Raw genomic sequence first — 18,092 nt, forward strand, 5'->3', positions numbered from 1 at the left:
AAAGAAATTATGACATTTCTCCTCACAGTGGGACCACTCTACAACTAGACATCTGTATACCTTCAACAGCTGAAAGTCTTATAAATTGCAGGAGTCCAACACCTGCTCCTCAGACTCTTCATGGATATTCACCACTTTAGCAGAGGTTTGTGTGAGTAATTTTGAAGTGAGCATGATCCACAGTTAATTACAGCAATGCACGCTACTGATGGCACAGGGTTAAATGGCTCAGCAGGTCACAATAGATCAAGTGGCTGAACATTACAGGCACTGGTCACTAACATTCAATATTCCGCCAAAACATTGTGACCACCTGTTTAATAATATGTGGTACCACTTCTCAAACACTGTACAATAGAGATTCTGATTGTCATGGATGCTATAAGTCTTTGACAGGATTACACAAGTATGTGGCACCAGATGTCTATGCACAGGTCACGCAATTCCTGAAAATTACAGGATGGTGGTGTATGGGCAGCCAGCTGGCACCCGATGCCTGTTCCAGTGGGTACAGATCAGGCATGTTTTCTGGCCAAGATGTCAGTGTGAGTACACTACAATGCCCATCAAACCACTGTAGCCCGATTCTGACCTTGCAATATGGACAGTTATCCTGTTGGAAGATGTCATCTCACCATAGTGGAGGATTTCAAACATGATATGATGCTGATGGTCTGCAATAATGTGCACATAGTTCACTGTTGCCATGATGCCTACGTTTTGAGATGAGACATGATCGTCCAATACCATAAAGCCTGATAATTATTTCACCATCTTTCAACCACTTTCCATAGGTTCTCATGACATAAGTACATCAACAGGTGACCAGCTTCACTGTTTCAGAAATTCCAGCTGCAGCACCATGACAATGTGCCCTTTGTCAAAACTGCTTATATTAGTGGATTTCCACATTCACAGCCTGTATCTCTGCTATAATGACTAGTCACTACTCTCTCTTTCACTTCCTTCCTTTCCTTCATGTGCCTGCAACACCACAGGAGGCATTCAACCTCGCAGTGGGGAGTAGTCATAAAGTTTTGGCTTATAATTTTGCCTCTGCTTGATGAAAATTCAGAGACCTATGTCAAAAAAATTAGCCTGGGATTCTTTACAGAAATTTTAAGAATAAATGAAAAACTTGAGTCTTTTTAAGGTCCTCTTTAACATGTTGGACACCCCCTTTCACAAAATCCTGGTTATGTTCCGGGGGGGATGGCCCAGACATGTGTAATCTAACTGAGAACTGACCTACTAGCTATGAAAGAGAAAGAGACATCTATTTCCATCACTCTGTAATTGTATTTAAATGTTTTTTTATTAACATTTCGATGTTTGGATTGCGATTACTGATCATCAAATGCATTGCTCCAGTCAAATGAATTTCAGTAGGGCTATTCCTAAGCTTCAATTCCGTTACTTTCATTACTGAAAAAGCACTTCCACACAAATACGTGGTACCAAACATACTGGAGACCTCACCCACTCACTGAAAGTCAATTTGCTCTAACAGAATTTCAGGAGATGCACTTTCAATGTCCACTGCAAAAGGAGTCGCAAAAATATTAAAATCGAGCTCAAATTGATTTAAATCACTAAATCTATTATCCAAGTTTTCTCATAAAACAACTCGCAACACAAAAATTCCTCAAAATGGTCGTTCAATGTCTCCTCTTCAAAATATATTTCATTCTTAACTAGTGCAGCATTCAAAAATTGTACAAATGAGCCTACTGAAAGTTGCTTCATCCACAACAGCATCCGTGTCAAAAATGTCAGTAATTAGTTTATGTTTCTATCCTGGAATGTTGTATTCAAGACATTCAAGTGCTTTCTAAGGTCAGTTATAAATGCAAGATCTAATATCCGCTGCGGGTCATCCAACTCATCTCCATGAAAAATGCTATCTATGTCTTTATGGAAATTGAAAAAACTTTCTAAAACAACACCTCAATTACATAAAGGTACTTCACAAAAATATGGCACATTGCCATAATCAAGTTCTAGCTCTGACAGGAAAGATTTCAGCTGCTGATGTTGCAAGCCATGTGATCTCAGTTTATCAATACATTTTACAACATCCGTGACACCAGTTATTTTGACACATTTTGCCAACAGATTTACCAGGAGGTATTTCATACTGGATATCAACTTCTTTCATCTTTTATTCTTATCAGTTCTGGCGAATCATTGCTGGAGCTCCATCTGTTGCAGTCGATCAAGTTTTCCCAACAACGTCATGTCTGTGAAGAACGTTTCCTAACCAAGAAAATGTCACCTGCCATAGCTGTATCATGTACTGACTCTAAATCAATGAGTTTCTCCATCATGCTGAACTCAGCATCGACTACTTTCATGAATACAGCAAGCTGACCAATATCCGTTACATCTGTGCTTTCATCCAAAGCCAAAGAGAAAAAACTATATTTTTGGTCTGATCTATCAGTTGAATTTCCACGCTGTTTATCATTTCTCCAGTATCTCTGCATACTGTCCTCCCTGGAAGAGGAACTGCTTCAAAAACAGAAAGAGCCACTGAACACAAGAATTTTGCAGCAGCAACAGAGCACTCTCTAAGTAATTTTCCGTCACTGAAGGGACACACAGTTTTGGCAGTTTTAAAAGCTATGTGACAGCTCACTCTCATTGCACCATTATAGTGGATGACATGGCTCTCTTCCTGTACATATGTTACATGGAAAAGGTAATAATGTAATGCTTTATAAATAATAGTAACATTTTCAAGAAATAACATATCTATATGAATTTTCTTCTTCCTCTCTCTTCTGTTTTAACTTGCGAAATTCAGCCAGCCTCTCCTCAGTATCCAAAGGGGTCACAAAGTTCTCCTGAGGGAGCTGAAAATGTCACTTCACATTGCACTTCTTTCACTCTGATAAAACAGTATTGCAAAACAGGACTGAGGACCAGCTTGCATTTTAGAAAAAAAGTAATCTTCTTCCCATTTCAAGTTGAAGCATAAGGATTTGACCACTTTTCAATTTGAGGGTTTTAGCTCCTCTTCATTAATTTTGTCCTCCTATGGACATCAAACATACTTTGACGCTGACAACATTAACAATACGCATGTGCTGTTAATAAACAAGTGATGTTCAGAGAGAGGTGGAGGGGCAACTGCAAGCTGGCAATGCCCATGGGTAAGCAGCAGAATTAGCATACCTGCCAACCTCTTTTCTAGAAGTTCTAGCAAGAAACACAGTCTTTGCCTCATCTTTTGCATTGAATGTTTTATGTTATGGCCCCTGTTTAAGTTGTTTGCAGTTGTAATCACTAGGTGTTTAGTTTAACCAACAACCTTTCAATTTGTGTGATTCATTTGGTAATTTTGTATTTATCCTGTGGACCACATATTGCACAAAAAGTAATGGTAATGGACTGCCATTCAAAAATTTTTATACATTTGCTCATTAATGACTGTAATAACACACAACATACACAAACAATGAACATGAGCAACTAAGAAGTATGCAGGCAAATGGATTGCCACTCGAGAATTTACACAAAAGTTCAGTGAAATACAGCAATACTGAAAATGTTCACTGGAAATACTACAGAAGGAGAATGACATTTAAAAATAATAAATGAAATCAACCATTGAGAACACAAGGGCAATCAAATTTACTAATAGTAAAATAATATAATGAAAATTATAGTTGCTGCTCATCATATAGCGGAGATGCTGAGTAGCAGATATTCACAACACAAAAAGACTGTCACAAAATGAGCTTTCAGCCAACAAGGCCTATGTCAAAAATAGATGATGCGCGCACACACACACACACACACACACACACACACACACACACACACACACACACACACACATATGAAAGCAGTCCCTGGCAGCTGAAGCAAGTATGGCTCTAGCTGCCAGAGACTGTGCTCATTCCCATTAGTGTGTATCACTGTTGTCTATTTTCAACCAAGGCCTTCTTTGCTGAAAGTTCATTTTGCGACAGTCTTTTTGTTTTACCTATCGGCTACTCAGCATATCCGCTATATGATGAGTAGCAACTATCCTTTTCTTAATATTGTTGCATTCCATTCTACATTTTCCATTACTACTAATAAAAGGTGTACATGGATGACATCGGAAGTTCACTGAGGCTTTTTGCAGATCATGCTGTGGTGTATCGAGAGGTTGCAACAATGGAAAATTGTACTGAAATGCAGGAGGATCTGCAGCGAATCGACGCATGGTGCATGGAATGGCAATTGAATCTCAATGTAGACAAGTGTAATGTGCTGCGAATACATAGAAAGATAGATCCATTATCATTTAGCTACAAAATAGCAGGTCAGCAACTGGAAGCAGTTAATTCCATAAATTATCTGGGAGTATGCATTAGAAGTGATTTAAAATGGAATGATCATATAAACTTGATCGTTGGTAAAGCAGATGCCGGACTGAGATTCATTGGAAGAATCCTAAGGAAATGCAATCCGAAAACAAAGGAAGTAGGTTACAGTACGCTTGTTCGCCCACTGCTTGAATACTGCTCAGCAGTGTGGGATCCGCACCAGATAGGGTTGATAGAAGAGATAGAGAAGATCCAACGGAGAGCAGCGCGCTTCATTACAGGATCATTTAGTAATTGCGAAAGCGTTATGCAGATGATAGGTAAACTCCAGTGGAAGACTCTGCAGGAGAGATGCTCAGTAGCTCGGTACGGGCTTTTGTTAAAGTTTCGAGAACATACCTTCACCGAAGAGTCAAGCAGTATATTTCTCCCTCCTACGTATATCTTGCGAAGAGACCATGAGGATAAAATCAGAGAGATTAGAGCCCACACAGAAGCATACCGACAATCCTTCTTTCCACGAACAATACGAGACTGGAATAGAAGGGAGAACCGATAGAGGTACTCAGAATAACCTCCGCCACACACCGTGAGGTGGCTTGCAGAGTATGGATGTACACTTCTGGAAATGGAAGAAAGAACACATTGACACCGGTGTGTCAGACCCACCATACTTGCTCCGGACACTGCAAGAGGGCTGTACAAGCAATGATCACACGCACGGCACAGCGGACACACCAGTAACCACGGTGTTGGCCGTCGAATGGCGCTAGCTGCGCAGCATTTGTGCACTGCCGCCGACAGTGTCAGCCAGTTTGCCGTGGCATACGGAGCTCCATCGCAGTCTTTAACACTGGTAGCATGCCGCGACAGCGTGGACGTGAACTGTATGTGCAGTTGACGGACTTTGAGCGAGGGCGTATACTGGGCATGCGGGAGGCCGGGTGGACGTACCGCCGAATTGCTCAACATGTGGGGCGTGAGGTCTCCACAGTACATCGATGTTGTCGCCAGTGGTCGGCGGAAAGTGCACGTGCCCTTCTACCTGGGACGGGACCGCAGCGACGCACGGATGCACGCCAATACCGTAGGATCCTATGCAGTGCCGTAGGGGACCGCACCGCCACTTCCCAGCAAATTAAGGACACTGTTGCTCCTGGGGTATCGGCTAGGACCATTCGCAACCGTCTCCATGAAGCTGGGCTACGGTCCCGCACACCGTTAGGCCGTCTTCTGCTCACGCCCCAACATCGTGCAGCCCGCCTCCAGTGCTGTCGCGACAGGCATGAATGGAGGGACGAAAGGAGACGTGTCGTCTTCAGCGATGAGAGTCGCTTCTGCCTTGGTGCCAATGATGGTCGTATGTGTGTTTGGCGCCGTGCAGGTGAGCGCCACAATCAGGACTGCATACGACCGAGGCACACAGGGCCAACACCCGGCATCATGGTGTGGGGAGCGATCTCCTACACTGGCCGTACACCTCTGGTGATCGTCGAGGGGACACTGAATAGTGCACGGTACATCCAAACCGTCATCGAACCCATCGTTCTACCATTCCTAGACCGGCAAGGGAACTTTCTGTTCCAACAGGACAATGCACGTCCGCATGTATCCCGTGCCACCCAACGTCCTCTAGAAGGTGTAAGTCAACTACCCTGGCCAGCAAGATCTCCGGATCTGTCCCGCATTGAGCATGTTTGGGACTGGATGAAGCGTCGTCTCACGCGGTCTGCATGTCCAGCTCGAACGCTGGTCCAACTGAGGCGCCAGGTGGAAATGGCATGGCAAGCCATTCCACAGGACTACATCCAGCATCTCTACGATCGTCTCCATGGGAGAATAGCAGCCTGCATTGCTGTGAAAGGTGGATATACACTGTACTAGTGCCGACATTGTGCATGCTCTGTTGCCTGTGTCTATGTGCCTGTGGTTCTGTCAGTGTGATCATGTGATGTATCTGACCCCAGGAATGTGTCAATAAAGTTTCCCCTTCCTGGGACAATGAATTCACGGTGTTCTTATTTCAATTTCCAGGAGCGTAGATGTAGATACATAAAAAATATTAATTTTTTTTGAGAAGTGTAACTGAAACATACTTAAATACTGTAGTACTATGGGTTACTATTTTTCCTATAAATGTTCTACACTCAAATAAATATTCTGCACTCAGTTGTAATATTTTCTACAGGAAGCAGAAGTTTTGTGTTTGGCAACTCAGCTTATACTTAGTTGTTAATATTTAATTAGTACTTTTTTAATTTTTCATTTATAGTAATTCTTGTACTGAATTGAAGAAATTCAGTTTGTTTCTGATGCTGTATCTGGAGCAAGTTTTATTTGATCTGGAATCTTATAGTGTAACTAGCAGCAATGTGAATTAGAATTGTTTGGTATGATGTCCTTGAAAAGATTTGGTGGATATTTGATCGCCCTCTGGTATAACTTCTGCATCCTTGTTTTGGGTCAGTTTTACTGTTCTTATGAGGTATTACTTGGTGAATAGGATTGTTTCTGGTTGTAGGTTTCAATATTCTTAGTCGACAGCACAATAATGGGAGTTTCTTTGATAAGTTATTCACATGTGTATCCCATTTTAAATCCTGTCAAGCCCATAGACCCAAAAAAATTTTGTATTTAAATTTTCAATTTTATCATTATTTAAATTTACTTCGATAATTTTTTGGCAGGATGAGGGAATTAAATGGAAGTTATAAATACAGTTTTTCCAATATTAACAATTAGGCAGTATTGTTAAACCACTCAGGAAGTCTTTTTCATATAGTTATCAGACTCTGACTGAAGGTGTTCAGGACTAGATCCAGTCAACACTATGCTTGTATCATCAGCAAATGGTATAGATTTTTGGGGGCTCATGAGATCAAGAAGGTCACCTACATAAAAGGAACACCATCTTTTATTGATCTTTGGTCTGAGAGGAAAACCCTATTAATGATTTTGTTCTGTACATTAATATCATATTAAAGTGATACCTTCTGTCTGCAGTTCTGTAAGAGCACAACTAACTATGTGCCACACATCTTATTTCTCTTCTTTCATGAATATTGAGCAGCATTTAATGACCTAATATATCAAAAGCTTTAGAGAGATCTAAGAACATAACTGCAGCTATATTATGCCGGTCACTTGATTTTAATTGTGTGGTCCAACAGTTCACAAAATGTTGTTTGGATGGACACACATTTTATAAAGCCATGTTGTTGAGTGCTGGTAGGTGCTTGATTATTTATGAAATTTATAAGTCTGCCATAAAAAAGTTTTTCCAGTATTTTTGAAAATATGCTTAATATGGACAAAAGTCAATAACTGGATACTAAATCAGGGAAACCTTTTTTTAATAATGGTGAGGCTTCCTCTGTTTTGAGAACATCTGGGAAGATGGCAATTTTTAATGAATGGTGGAAGATGGTCGATAATCGCTTTACTATGAGGGCACCACACATGTAATATATAGTCAGGTACTTCATCATAGCCACTAGAGGTATTTCACTGGGGTTTGTTTCAGAAACAAACATTTTAGTTTTAGTGGTGTTTGACATACTGGTGGAACTTGAGAACGGTATCTTGCAGTTAGACTGAATGCACCCTTTGGCTAGTGGGCTGAAATATTCATTAAATTTGTTTAGAACTGTATGTGGATCTGTGACCTTAGAATCTTTAAGTGATAGAGAAATATTCTCTTATTTAGGTGTTAAATGAAAAGTTTCTTTTTTAATAACTTTCCACATGGCTTTCATTTTGTTTGAAGTGTTGCTTACGACACTGTCATTTCATACAAGTTTTGCCTGTCTAATAACTCTTTTGTAGGCTTTACAACAGTCAGAAAAATCTTAAGGGACTTTGTATTTTTTTGCAGAATTATTGTAGAAATCTGTTCCTCTTACTAGAAAGTTTGATTCCCTCTGTTACCCATGAATTTCCATTTTTATTGCTTGAAATTTTTGTTTCAAGAGGAAATTCTGTATTAAAATAATAAAGGAAATTATTGAGAAAGCTTAAGAACATACTTTCAACAGTGGTTTGCATACAAATACTTTCCCCTTTTTTTTTTTTTTTTTTTTTTGACTGATAGGAAATTAAAAATCCTAATATTGTTCACAGAAAAGGGTTCTTCTTTGAGCTACTTTGATTTTACTTTATCTCATATCAATGTTCAGTAGCAGAGCATCATGGTTACTGTAACCCATGCTTAGTACTTCACCAGTAAAAATGGAGCTAGTGTCAGTTATCAATATTTGGTCAATTATTGAACATGTGTCTCAGTCGATCTTGTTGGAGAGTATATTGTGTGAATCATATTGAATGATCTGCTCATGTTTATCAAAGCATGTGTAATATCAATATTTTTTGAAAAATCAATGTTAAAATTGCCGCAAAGCATTATTTTCGAATTTAATTACCTGACACTATTTAGCAGAACTTCTAATTTGGTCATAAAGATGGGAATATTACTTCTTGATGATCTACAGTGAAGTCCAAAGAAACTGGTGTAGGCATGTGAATTCAAATACAGAGATATGTAAACAGGCAGAATACAGTGCTGCGGTCGGCAACACCTATATAAGACAATATGTGTATGGTGCAGTTCTTAGATCTGTTACTGCTGCTACAATGGCAGGTTATCAAGATTTAAGTGAGTTTGAATGTGGTGTTATAGTCGGTGCACAAGCAATGAGGCACAGCATCTCTGAGGTAGTGATGAAATGGGGATTTTCCCATACGACCATTTCATGAATGTACAGTGAATATCAGGAATACAGTAAAACTTCAAATCTCCATCATTGCAGTTTGAAAAAGATTCTGCAAGAGTGGGGCCAATGACAACTGAAGAGAATGGTTCAATGTGACAAAAGTGCAACCCTTCCACAAATTGCTGCAGATTTCAATGCTGGACCATCAATAAGTGTCGGCATGCAAACCACTCAACAAAATATTACAGGCTTTCTGAGCTAAAAGCCCACTCATGTACCCTTGATGACTGCATGACAGGAAGCTTTATGCCTCGCCTGGGCCTGTCAATATTGACATTGGACTGTTGATGACTGCAAACATGTTAACTGGTTGGATGAGTCTCATTTCGAATTGTATCGAGTGGACGGCCATGTACAGGTATGGAGACAACCTCATGAATCCAGCATGTCAGCAGGGGATTGTTCAAGCTGGTGGAAGCTCTGTAATGGTGAGGGGCGTGTGCAGTTAGAGTGATATCGGGCCCATGATATGACTAGATATGACTTTGACAGGTGACACATACATAAGTGTCCTATCTGATTGCCTGCATTCATGTCCATTGTGTATTCCAATGGACTTGGGCAATTACAGCTCGACTATGCAACACCCCACACATCCAGAATTGCTACGTATGTGAGATGCCTTGGAACATGCTGTTCAGAAGAGGTCTCCACTCCCTCATACTCTTACGGATTTATGGACAGTCCTGCAGGATTCATGGTGTCCATTTATCCATTCCCTCCAGCACTACTTCACCTGTTAGTCAAGTCCAAGCCACGTCATGTTGTGGCACTTCTGCATACTAGCAGGGGCCCTATATGATATTAGGCAGGTGTAGCAGTTTTGTCGGCTCTTCAGTGTATATACATTTATAATTACTTGGTTTAATTCAGGCAGCTTAAACACAGAAAATTCGGAGTCCTTATCTACTCATAGTGCACAATGTTTATTTTGCCCTACCTCACAGAATTATATCTGGACTTTTATGGAGATGGCAGTACCATCATGTGCAGAGAATTGCCTAAAGTAGGAGCTTGTTAGTGAGTACCATGGAACAGTGATTAACTTAATTTCTTCTTTTTTCAGCCAGTACCCAGTAGTACATACTACACTTGGATTTATCTCAGACTGAAATAACACTGTAGCATTGGGATTTCATTTCTGATCAACTGGAAATTATTATGTATACTAGAAATGTTTGGCTTTGTGGCTTTTCAGTTAAATGTTCAATTAAATCCTTTTCTACAGACATCACTGACAAAACACTTACACTAAAAATCTGCAGAGTTGCTATTTTTGTATGTGGCTTCTTGTATACAATTTTTAGCAGACAAGATGATTTTGAGTGGTTGACACTGTCCTGCTTCTGTCGACACTTCTGTTGTTTCCAGTCTAAACCATTTTGTAATTTGTGTTTGTCTGGCTATTTCGAAATTTGGGATTGTTTACTTTAGGGCATGATTTCATAGTTTTTCTGCTAGTTGCTCTTTTCCTAACATATTTAAATGTAGCCAATGAGTTATATATGAAATTTTCTTCCTTATCTCTATGTTATGAAAGGTAGAACATATTCCTGAGGTTAGTTTGTTTGTATAGAAAATTTCTTAGCTGAGCCACAACCAGGAAGGCAAAGCATAATGAGAAGGAATGTTAAAAATGAGTACATTTACATGTAATAAGTTGTTTAAACACTTCCTAATTTATTATGTAGATTTATTCATTTCATTCACATGTACTTCCTTTGAACCATCTAGAAGTATAACAGAATCACCATTACTTAAGCTGGATATTTCACTAGAGTTTGTTGATTCATTTATCTCTAAAAACGGCACTTCTGGTTCTACAAAACCAGTTACTATTAAACTACATTTATCTTGTAATAATGCAGCAATTTCAGATACATGGCTGTCACAAACACACAAATATTTTTGTTTAGCACTGTTTTTGGGCTAACTGACTTTGAAACTTGTATTTGCTGTGTAGATACATTCTGTTTTTGCACATTTGCTAACTTTTCATACAAAATGTATTAAATTTACATTCTGGGAACAAATTTGTTATATGCACCACATCAGGAGTGTATTTTCAATTGAGATTGTTGTTCTGAGGTAAAGTGTCAAGATGGTTTTTAGTACACATGTTAGGTCCGCACACTTTTTATTGTCTATGGCTAATCACCACATTTAACTTTACTAAACAGTAAATGACAGCATCATCTGCAAACAATCTAAGATGGCTTTTCAGAATGTCACCTAAATTCTTTACATAGATTAAGAACAGCTGAGAGCCTATAAGAATACCAAAAATAACTTCAGTTTCACTAAATGGCTTCTCATCAATTACTATGAACTGTGATCAATTTGACTGGAAATGAGGAGTCCAGTCACATAACTGCCAATCTACTTCACGCAGGCACACAGTTCGATAGAAGTGACTGGTGAAAAATGGGATCAAACACCTTACTGATATCTACAATTGTGGAATCAACTTAAGATCCACTGTCAATAGCACCCATTGCTTTATCTAAATAAGGAGCAGTTGTAAGCTAGGCCAAAGGAAAAACTTCTAAAAGTGAATATTCCTGAAAATTACACATGTAATATGATCCATATCTCAAGTATTTGTTTCCAGGCACACCCAAATTGGGCTTTTTTCCCTTGTTTTGACCAGTACTTTCTGCTTTAAAAATATGGAACACTTATTTTGAAAAACCCTATATACACTTACTTAAGATTTATAAAGCACTGACTGTTGCACCTTTTTGTTGTTAAAAGTCCCTTCCCATTAAACTACTACAAGCAAGTTTAACATTATACAGGCAACTGCTTGAAATAAAATTTGAGCTTCGTCTAATATAGTTGGTGAATCTTCTGTGTTGTATGGTCATTGTCCATGAAACTTTTTTTTTTCTTAAGGTTTTGTCCACAGCTGCGATTCCACCTCAATCAGGTGTTGGAGAGTGACGTAAGTAAAACGAGTGGTGGTCAACAGAGAAAATCGTTGTCAAAGGTAAAACTCAACTATCAAACTGTCATCTGTGAAAGGCAGAACTTGTTTATCAGTTCTGTAGATCTACTGTCAGTGCATCACTCAGTTCCATGACTTCTGCTTTTCTCTTAAAATTGTCTCCATGTTATATAAATTTTGATGGCCTCTCCATAGAGCCATGGACAATAGTTCATAAGTGTAGGTAAAATTCTGGTTTTACGAAGTTTCACTTCATGGTTGCTTGAGTGAAGAGTGTGCTCTGCTACAGCTGATTTTTCTACTTTCTCTAGTCAACAAAGACTTCTGTGTCCCTGCAGGAATATATTACAGCAGAGAAGGATATTTATCCTTTACAGATGTGAGCACTTGATGTATTTTCTTCGTTGATCTAAAAATTAATATGATGTTATGTTTATGTAAACTCTTACTGAACTAATTCATTAATTGTTTCACACTTGGCCTTCAACATCTTTTTGTTACTTGGTTACTGAAGCCTATTTACTCCTTTCCTGGGAAGCCCATTTTAGACAATTTAATTTGGCATGTACGTCTCATGGCAAGCAAAGTTTTTGGCTCTCTCAACAAGACTTTTTAATGGCATTGCCTATTTGCTGTAGATGCTGGTTGGAGTTCTGATGTAAATATCTGTCTTCACCATACCAGTGGCCACTGGGAACACTACTTACCTGTCTGTCTTCCATGCACACTGCCTCCTCTTCATCTTCCTCATTTTCTGTTTTATCAATATTGTATGTGCTAGGCCCAAGAAAATCTTCTGAAGATGAACTTTCCTGAAACATTTTAAGAAAATGCTATGTAAGGTGAGAGATAGGACACACCACACTTTCAAGCAAAATAACAGAGAAATAATTAGTTCACTTCTTTTGCTTTTAATCTAACAAATGGCTCTCAGGAAGTGATCACAAATATGAATGTGGTACTATTCACACATCAAATAGCAAATTACACCACTACTGTCTCCATCTAGTCCTGTTCTATGCTAACTGCCTCATAGTCTGGTATCTGACACTTTTCACTTCATGTAACACATTTACACTTCCCTTCCTGTATTCTTCTGTCCTTCCAATGTACCTACAACAGCAACTGTTAGAACCCCTTTTCCTCACAGTACTTGTAATGACCAATCAACATTTAGCCAATCTGTTTCCTAACTCCAACCCAAATTTTCTGTATAATAAACGTTTCTTTTTCTGGAAAGCATAAAAGTCACTCCAGTTATTAATCTCATTTATTCTTCACTCATCCAGTTATCAGTTAGCATTCTACCCAAATTGCTGTACAGTTTAATACCAACTCACCTGTATATGAACAGGATGGCGCATCACAGCAAACATAGATGTATTTACACAACACAGAACATACCTACTGCATTACAGTGGTTGGACACAATGCATATATCAGTGGAGAACACAGCCATATACTGACTGATTTACTTGAAATGTGCAGCAGTGGGAACACGGTAGTCAACACCAAGCCTGTTCAGGAGGTGGTTAGGCGAGTGCAAGTGCTCACGCTTGCTTGCTGTCTGGACAGTGAGCACTCACGATAAAATGTGCTTGTCTGACATTATTATATAATGCAAAGGAAGTGGAAAATGTGGCCAGTTTTCAGAGGAATGGCTATGTGTTACACCTGCTATAGCTTTAGACACGAGAACATATACTCATACTTATAAGCACAATGCTTAAAGTGGAGTGTAGGTCTTTGTAAGTCAATGAAGATGACAGTGCAGGATTGCTACCTTCAATTGTAGCTTGCAGACCCACAGTATGACAGACATTTGCATGATAAATTTTGTAATAAAATAGCCACAGTGTGACATACAGTTGCATCATAAATTTTGTAGTAAAATAGCCACAGTGTGACAGACAGATGGGTGATAAATTTTGTAATGAAATAGGTCTTGTGGACTTATATAAAAATTTTCATCATAAATTTCGAAGACTTCACAGGTCTGCAGCTATGATAATGTCAATGTTTAGACCAACATACTCATATGAGCAACTTTTTTCTACAGTGAAGAGAATGAAATTTACCCATGGAAACTAACTCACTGACTGCAACTTAAGAGCTTATCTTCACATTAGCAGTTGATGGACAGCAGTAACAGGCATCCATGCTTTACAGAAAAGCAAATTAAGTATAATTCATTGACATCCATCATTTTATGTCAAACATGTGAATAAAACAGTCACAAGATACAAGCCAGAGCCAAACTTCATCCAAAAACAACATTCATTATAAGGCTGAATCATTCATAAGAAATAACATGTTTTGTAGTTAGCTGCTCCATGTTCTTATTCACATCAATTAAAAGAAATGTAAGTTTCATTCCACTGTCAATTTTCATTGCTGCAACAGTCTTAGGGAATCAGTTTGCTATGAAATGTGTTATTACACCACAGCGTAATGGCAAATCTCTGTAGATTTAACATCAGTGGTTGATGACAATAATTTCTTGTGCCAAGCAGCCTCGTTCTGATTCCCCTTCTCCTCCCCTCTATTGCCTGCCCCAACCACCACCTTTACTTCTCATGAGCCGACAGGTTGCTCACTGCTGAGGCACGAGTGTGAACCAGCTCACACAGATCGGTGGGCATGTCCAGTCTACACAGAGCAAAACACTGGGAGAACATTTTTTCTTTCTTTCTTTTCACACTTGACTTCTCTTACAACCAGCAACAATTGTGGTGGTCACAAAACAAATTTTCCAGAGCAGCAAGTTTCACGCCATTTCACAGGGAAATTACAACTTGTCCCCAATGGGGAGGAAGTGCGGGAAGTTCAAATAGATGGAGTGAACTGACTGATTCTGTTTTCATCAGAAGTTTTTGATACAAAAATTCCAAGAAATTATTGTATTTGTGTGTACTACAGAGGGATTAGAAATATAGGTAAGAAAAAGATGTTTAAAATCTGCTACTATCTTTTGATTTCTAGGGAATAGAACATCCAAATTCATAATAGTGATTAGTGCATGAAACTGATTTTATGTTAAGTAAGATGTAAGTAGGTTTTGTTTTCTAATCTGTTGAATCTGTTAGAATGGAACAAAAGCTATGCCAATTTGCAGATGACACCAGCATCTTAATTACAGGTAGTGCCAAAGAAATCTTTTGAAACAATGTTAACATTGTCACAGAGAATGTAGTAGAGTACTTTGATGCAGACAGTGTGATTTTAAAGCTGAAAAAAAATTGTTGCAGTGGACACTAGCTAATTCCCTTATGGATATAATCAAACAAACAATTGAAAAAAAAAACAGATAATACAAAGTTTTCCAGTATCTGGATACAACAGAATATAAAATGGAATAAACATGTAGACTACATAAACAGAAAACTGAACAAAACACATTTCATAATATATCATAATTATAATTACTGTGTATCATATGATAATCTCAGGACTTTACATTTTACTTGTGTTCATTCAATATTGAAAAATGGTGGAGCATTTCAGGGACACTGAGGAGCAAGTTTGAGATCATTTAGATTAATTGAAAAGATTATTCAAGGCCAAAGATTATCATGTTAGCCACTATTTAAGAAAAATGAAGTACTGCAACTTCCATGTCTTTAATTAATAGAAAATTTAATTATTATGAAACAAAAATCAAACAGTAGCAGGCCATACATCACCTGTAATGAATCTGTACAGAATTTCAAATCAACATTAACAGATTACTTAGTCAAGCACTCCTTCTATACAGCAAGGGAGTATCTAGAAAAACAAAACTGCAGCACAATTTGGGTAAAGTGAGTTTTGAAGTGATCACCATATCAAAAACCTACAGATACCAGTCTTTGAATGCTGGCACTGTTTTGACCAGAACTGAGGTTGGAATCTTCCTACACATAGGTCAGGGGGCCTGAAGACATTGCAATGTAGCACTGAAACTGGTATCCCAATAAAATAACAGTTTAGAAATTTAGATGCCTAAAAGGTGTTTGATTAGAAATTTTGTACTGAACAGTTCAGGTCCTGCAACAATCTCTGAAAAGATGGACATACAGAGACTTAAGAGTTTTTATTTCTACTCCTTAACTTCAATCCCCTTTCCATATTTCTCCTTGGTTTCTTTTACTGCTTGCTCAGTGCAAAGACTGAATAACACTGGAGTAGGATACAATCCGGTCTCAGTGTTTTCTCAAGTAATGATTATCTTTCGTGTCCTTTGACTCTTATAACTGCAGTACAATTTCAGTACAAGTTGTACAGATAATCTTTTGCTCCCTGGAATTTACCTTCAAATAGGCTTTCCCAGTCATCATTGTCAAAAGTTTTTTCTATATCTACAAATCGAATAAAGCACATTCTTCAACTGATCTTCGAAGATAGGTGTAGGGTCAGTGTTACCATGTGTGTTCCTATATTTCTCCAGAACGTAGCTGATCTTCCACGAGGCTGGTGTCTACCAGTTTTTTATTTTTCTGTAGATAATTTGTGTCAGTACTTTGAAACCAAGAGTTATTAAAATCATGGTTGGTAACTTTCACACATATCAGCATCTGGCTTCTTTGGAATTGGAATGATTACATTTTTCTTGTAGTATGAGGGTATTTTGTCACACTCATATATCTTGCACAGCAGGTAGGATAGTTGTGGCAAGTATCTCAAGAATTCTGAGGGAATGTTGTCTACTTCAGGGGCTTTGTTTCAACATAGATCTTTTAATGCTCTGTCTAATTCTTCTCACAATATCATTGCTTAAATGTCACATCCAACTACTTCCCTTTCCTTTTTTATAAAATTGCCTTGAAGTTCATCTCCCTTGTATGACTGGCTTGTGACCAGTGTTCTTGATATTCATACAGTTGCTACTCTTTTCATCACAGAGAATAAACAGACAAACATATAAATAAATTACTATTAAGTGCTATGCAATGCAACTATCCACAGTAAAATAAAAATAATACAGAAGTACAGGTGCACTCACCTCTTTAGCAATGCTTAGTGGGTCCTGTGGACTGTCGTGACCATCAGGCATCTCCCACTCCAGCAAACACTGAAAAGGAGCACAATGAGTTACTCTCGTGTGAGCTTCAATGTTCATATACATGCCAAAGTCATGTTATTACCACTACTCACATTTTTATGTGCAATGTTAAGCAAATTACATACGCAGAGCCAGCTCTATGTAATTTGGTGCCCTCAGAAACCATTATATTTGATTCCTCCACCCTCATCTGAAAATTGAAATCTAAATACTTCTAAAAACAAAGATGCTGTAACTTACCAAACGAAAGCATTGGTATATTGATAGGGACAAAAAACACACAAACACACACACAAATTACAAGCTTTCGCAACCCACCGTTGCTTCATCAGGAAAGAGGGAAGGAGAGGGAAAGACGAAAGGATGGAGAAGGTAAGGAGTCATTCCAATCCCGGGAATGGAAAGACTTACCTTATAGGAAAAAAAAGGACAGGACACACACACACACACACACACACACACACACACACACACACACACACACACACACACACACACACATCTGCACATATACAGACACAGGCAGACATGTAAAGTCAAAGCGGTTGGGAAGAGATGTCAGTTGAGGCAGAAGTACAGAGGCAAAGATGTTGTTGAATGACAAGTGATGTACAAGGGGCGGCAACTTGAAATTAGTGGAGGTTGAGGCCTGATGGGTAACGGGAAGAGTTCCCATCTCCGGAGTTCTGATAGGTTGGTATCGGTGGGAGTATCCAGATAACCCGGATGGTGTAACAATGTGCCAAGATGTGCTGGCCATCCACCAACGCATATTTAGCCACAGGGTGATCCTCATTACCAACAAACACTGTCTGCCTGTGTCTGTTCATGCGAATGGACAGTTTGTTGCTGGTCATTCCCACACAGCGTGGGCAGGTCATTTGGTAAATCACGTAGGTCCTTTCACATGTGGCTCTGCCTTTGATCGTGTACACCTTCCGGGTTACAGGACTGGAGTAGGTGGAGGTGGAGGTGGGAGGGCGCATGGGACAGGTTTTACACCGGGGGAGGTTACA

General features: G+C 38.9%; 1 protein-coding gene across 3 annotated transcripts in view; it reads right to left on the reverse strand.

The window, feature by feature from the left end:
* Positions 1-18,092, reverse strand: part of LOC126292258 (zinc finger protein 501-like) — a 146,357-nt gene that overhangs the window by 60,804 nt on the left and 67,461 nt on the right. For all 3 annotated transcript variants that reach the window (XM_049986157.1, XM_049986155.1, XM_049986156.1), the window contains exons 4-5: positions 17,017-17,085; positions 12,743-12,847 (exon numbers count right to left, since the gene is read on the reverse strand). In XM_049986157.1, coding sequence (XP_049842114.1) covers positions 12,743-12,847; positions 17,017-17,085 — 174 coding nt within the window. The remainder of the gene's footprint in view (positions 1-12,742; positions 12,848-17,016; positions 17,086-18,092) is intronic.

The sequence above is a fragment of the Schistocerca gregaria genome, chromosome 9, assembly GCF_023897955.1.
Source record: "Schistocerca gregaria isolate iqSchGreg1 chromosome 9, iqSchGreg1.2, whole genome shotgun sequence".
NCBI lineage: Eukaryota > Metazoa > Arthropoda > Insecta > Orthoptera > Acrididae > Schistocerca > Schistocerca gregaria.